We start from the raw sequence: 3,515 nt of genomic DNA, 5'->3' as shown, positions 1-3,515 counted from the left end.
GTACAAACCAAATCTAATCTGATGGGAGGCAAAATGGAGCGTCCTACTTCGGCATGCAATCACCCAATTCTGGTCGAACAGACTTCAGAGCCGAGCCGACCAGTCCTCGGCTTCGCCAAGAGCTAGACCGACCTCGAACCCCCCCGAAGGCCAAGCCGACCTTCTTCTTAGGTCAGATTTTAATCACAACATTTGGCACTAGAGGAAGGACTTGAACCTCCAACCTTGTGGTTAACATTCAAGATGGAGTCACCCAATTTCGATCGAGCAGATCTCAGAGCTGAGCAGGTCAGACCTCGGCCCCGCAAGGCCGGAGGCCGGAGTAGGATGATATCCATTTTGCCTCCCATCATAATCTGTATTATCCATGAACTAAGCAATTAAGTAACACATAAGCATTCAAGTAATGCATGTCGCATATAATTGACTAAGATAATACAAATTAATAGTTAACTAAATAGCTATTGGTTTTCTTGGTGGGTTTATTTTCCCTCCACATTTTATAGAAAAGATGTGAGAAAGAAAAAATTTGTCGAAAAATTTCTTATATTAATATTGGGAGATGGTCATCATATACATTTATAGTTGAAAATGTATACTAAGATAGAAAAAAATAACAAATGAATTCTTACGATTGAATTCTAAATTTATGCTATGCGAGAAATTCGAAATTTAAAATTTAAATTTCAAAATTTCTCAAATTATGAATTCTCGATATGTGGTTTTATATATAGAACTGAAATGAAGATACTGTAAATATAAAATATCAACAAAAAGTTAAATTAGTTTTATAAATTCAAGTTATTTAGAATTTATTTGGCATCACTGCCTTTATTACGTTTTCTTATAAACCAATGAAATAGAACATGAAAATTAATTTGGTGATAGCACCGTGCATAGAACCTCTTCCACTCTTTTTATTTGTTTTTCATTTTTATATAAAAACATAAAATCTTTGCTCTCAGAAGTTTTACAGATTGGATGAAAACAATACCACTGAACACTCCACGCAGCCCACATCTACAACCCTAAACAACCGTGCAGCTCGCCACGAAATGTGGTAATACGCACCTACAAGAAGTCCTAAACCAATAGAAAATAACAGAGCGCCCTGTCATGGAGGCGAGAGCCGCGAGGCTCGGCGCGCGAGCCCACCTCCTGAAGCCGAACGCATGCACCCTCCCGGCAGCCCATCTCTCTCGTGCCAGCCGGCAGTTTCCCGACCCAAGACACGGATTCCCTGTTCCTCCCACAACACCATCTTCCAATCAACCGTACTACGTTCATGGCTCGTAGTGCTTCAGCCCTCTCACCAAACATTTAGTGGACACCCAAACGGCCACAATAGACCAAAACATACCTGGCCAATGACAACAGTATAAGAAAGTTGGTAGGTGTAGTCAAGTCCCTCGAAAGTTTAACGCCAATGTTTCTTTTTAGAGAGAGAGAGAGAGAGAGAGAGAGAGAGAGAGAGGCGAGATAAAAGAATAAAAGAGTGAAGAAGAAGGGGATACATGGGCCCGTGCCTATAAAGGAGGCAAAGAGCCGGGAGAGACGGACGAAGACAGTTGTAACCTCCCGTCCTCTCTCCCTCACTTCCAAGATAGCCCGCTCCTAAGAGACTCGAGAGAGAGCGAGCATGGGAGAGTGTGCCATCTCAGGCCCCTCGCTTTAATGCCTCCAAACCATACGCCGTGACGCCACACTCTCTCTCTCTCTCTCTGTCACTGTGTTCGTTTTTTTCCTTCACTCCAGCGAATCTCTGAACGCGATCCCCCCTCTTCCTCTCCACCCCCCCCCCCCCCCCCCCCCGCCACCCCCTCCTCTTCCTCATATTTATCGTCCCTCACGGACTCCATCACTCCCCCTGTCATCTGAACTGCGATATAACTCTCCCTACCAGCCCCTTCTTCGTCTCTGCTAAGCGAGCGAGAGAGAGGAAGAGGAAGAGAGATGGACGTGAGCAAGATAACGATGGAGATCTTCTCCAAGCTAGAGAAGAAGTGGCTGATGGAGTGGGAGAATACTGGAAACCTTTGGTCCTCTCCCACTTCCACTGCCGACAAAAAGAAGGCCAAGAACAAGAAGACCCGCATTTTGAGTATCGACGGCGGAGGTGGCATTAAAGGTCTGGTCGCCGGGCAGGCGCTGATCCATCTCGAGGATTGCATCAGATCCGTGACATCTAATCCTCAAGCCTCCATCCCTGACTACTTCGATCTCATCGCCGGCACCGGCATTGGCGGTGTCCTCGCCGCCATGCTCACAGCTGCTGACGAATCTGGTCGACCTCTCTTTTCCGCCAGCGCCGCCGTGGAGTATCTTTCCTCGAAAAGCCGCCACCTATTCCGTCCCGCCAGCCCCCTCCTCCGGCGACGGAGGCGGCGCTTCTCCGGCAGCAGCTTCGAGGCCGTCCTCCGCGAAGCCCTCCGCGGCCCCGAGGGCCGCGTTCTCACTCTAAAGAACACCTGCAAGCCTCTTCTTATCCCCTGCTATGATCTCAACACCAGTGCTCCCTTTGTCTTCTCCCGCGCCGACGCCGTCGAGTCGCCGAGCTTTGACTTCGAGCTCTGGAGCGTTTGCCGGGCGACGGCCGCCACCCCGGGGTTGTTCTCGCCGTGCAAGCTCGCGTCAGTGGATGGGAAGACGGCGTGCGTCGCCGTCGACGGGGGGCTCGTGATGAACAACCCCGCCGCCGCCGCCGTCACCCACGTGCTCCACAACAAGCGGGACTTCCCCGCCGTCGCCGGCGTCGACGACCTCCTCCTCCTCTCCCTCGGCAGCGGCCCGCCGCCGCGCCAGCGGCCAGCGACCGCCGGGGAGTGCTCGGAGCGGGCGGTCATGGAGATCGTGCTCGACGGAGTGTCCGAGACCATCGATCAGCTTCTCGCCAACGCTTTCTGCTGGAATCCAACGGATTACATTCGTATTCAGGTTTTTTTTAATAAAAAAACACCTTCTCTTTTCCCATTTATGAAAAAATAAAAAATTTCCGTTACGTTACTGACGGCGTTGGATACAGGCTAACGTCTGGGAGACGGAGAGGGAGGAGGGCGAGGAGGGGCCGAGGAGGGCCGGAGAGTGGATGCTGAAGGAGAGGGGGGTGGAGTCGTTGCCGTTCGGAGGTAAACGGTTGCTGACGGAGTCTAACGGCGAACGTATCGAGGTATTGGTGAAACGGCTCGTTGCATGTGGCTTCGCAAACGACATCCCGCTGAGCCGGTTCAAGGAAACCACCGTCACAAAGCTCTCAGATGGCCGTTAATTTTAGCTAGTCTTCTTTTCTTTTTCTTTTCCCTTCTCTCCTTTTTGCTGGTTCAGTAGTCAGATGAGGAGCTTGCATTAAAAGCTCTGACCAACTGATGATAGAAGCGCTAGTTTAATCAAATAAGAACCGGCTTTTCTTCTTTCAACTTTAGCAGTAAAATAAGAAAATTCACTGTTACCTGCTTCACTGTTGATACCTTTTGCAGAGGGTGCAGTTACTGAAAATTAAATTATAGTACTTCCTTCCA

General features: G+C 49.4%; 1 protein-coding gene across 1 annotated transcript; it reads left to right on the top strand.

Moving 5' to 3' along the window:
• The first annotated feature begins 991 nt into the window (after positions 1–991).
• PLP9 (PATATIN-like protein 9) lies at positions 992–3,515 on the top strand. Its single transcript, XM_008784954.6, has 2 exons — positions 992–2,934; positions 3,023–3,515. The coding sequence occupies exons 1-2, from the start codon at positions 1,954–1,956 to the stop codon at positions 3,263–3,265; spliced, it is 1,224 nt and encodes a 407-aa protein (XP_008783176.3). The 5' UTR covers positions 992–1,953; the 3' UTR covers positions 3,266–3,515.

The sequence above is a fragment of the Phoenix dactylifera genome, chromosome 12, assembly GCF_051530095.1.
Source record: "Phoenix dactylifera cultivar Ajwa chromosome 12, Ajwa_hap1_PhDact_Kaust_v1.1, whole genome shotgun sequence".
Lineage (NCBI taxonomy): Eukaryota > Viridiplantae > Streptophyta > Magnoliopsida > Arecales > Arecaceae > Phoenix > Phoenix dactylifera.
The sequence above is the reverse complement of the archived record's forward strand: the minus strand, read 5'-3'. Positions and strand labels throughout refer to the sequence as shown.

Excerpts from the sequence above, each read along its gene's own strand:
- PLP9 (XM_008784954.6), top strand. The coding sequence starts at position 1,954 with ATGGACGTGAGCAAGATAACGATGGAGATCTTCTCCAAGCTAGAGAAG. Across the intron at positions 2,935-3,022 it reads CGGATTACATTCGTATTCAG|GCTAACGTCTGGGAGACGGA; the intron begins GTTTTTTTTAAT and ends CGTTGGATACAG.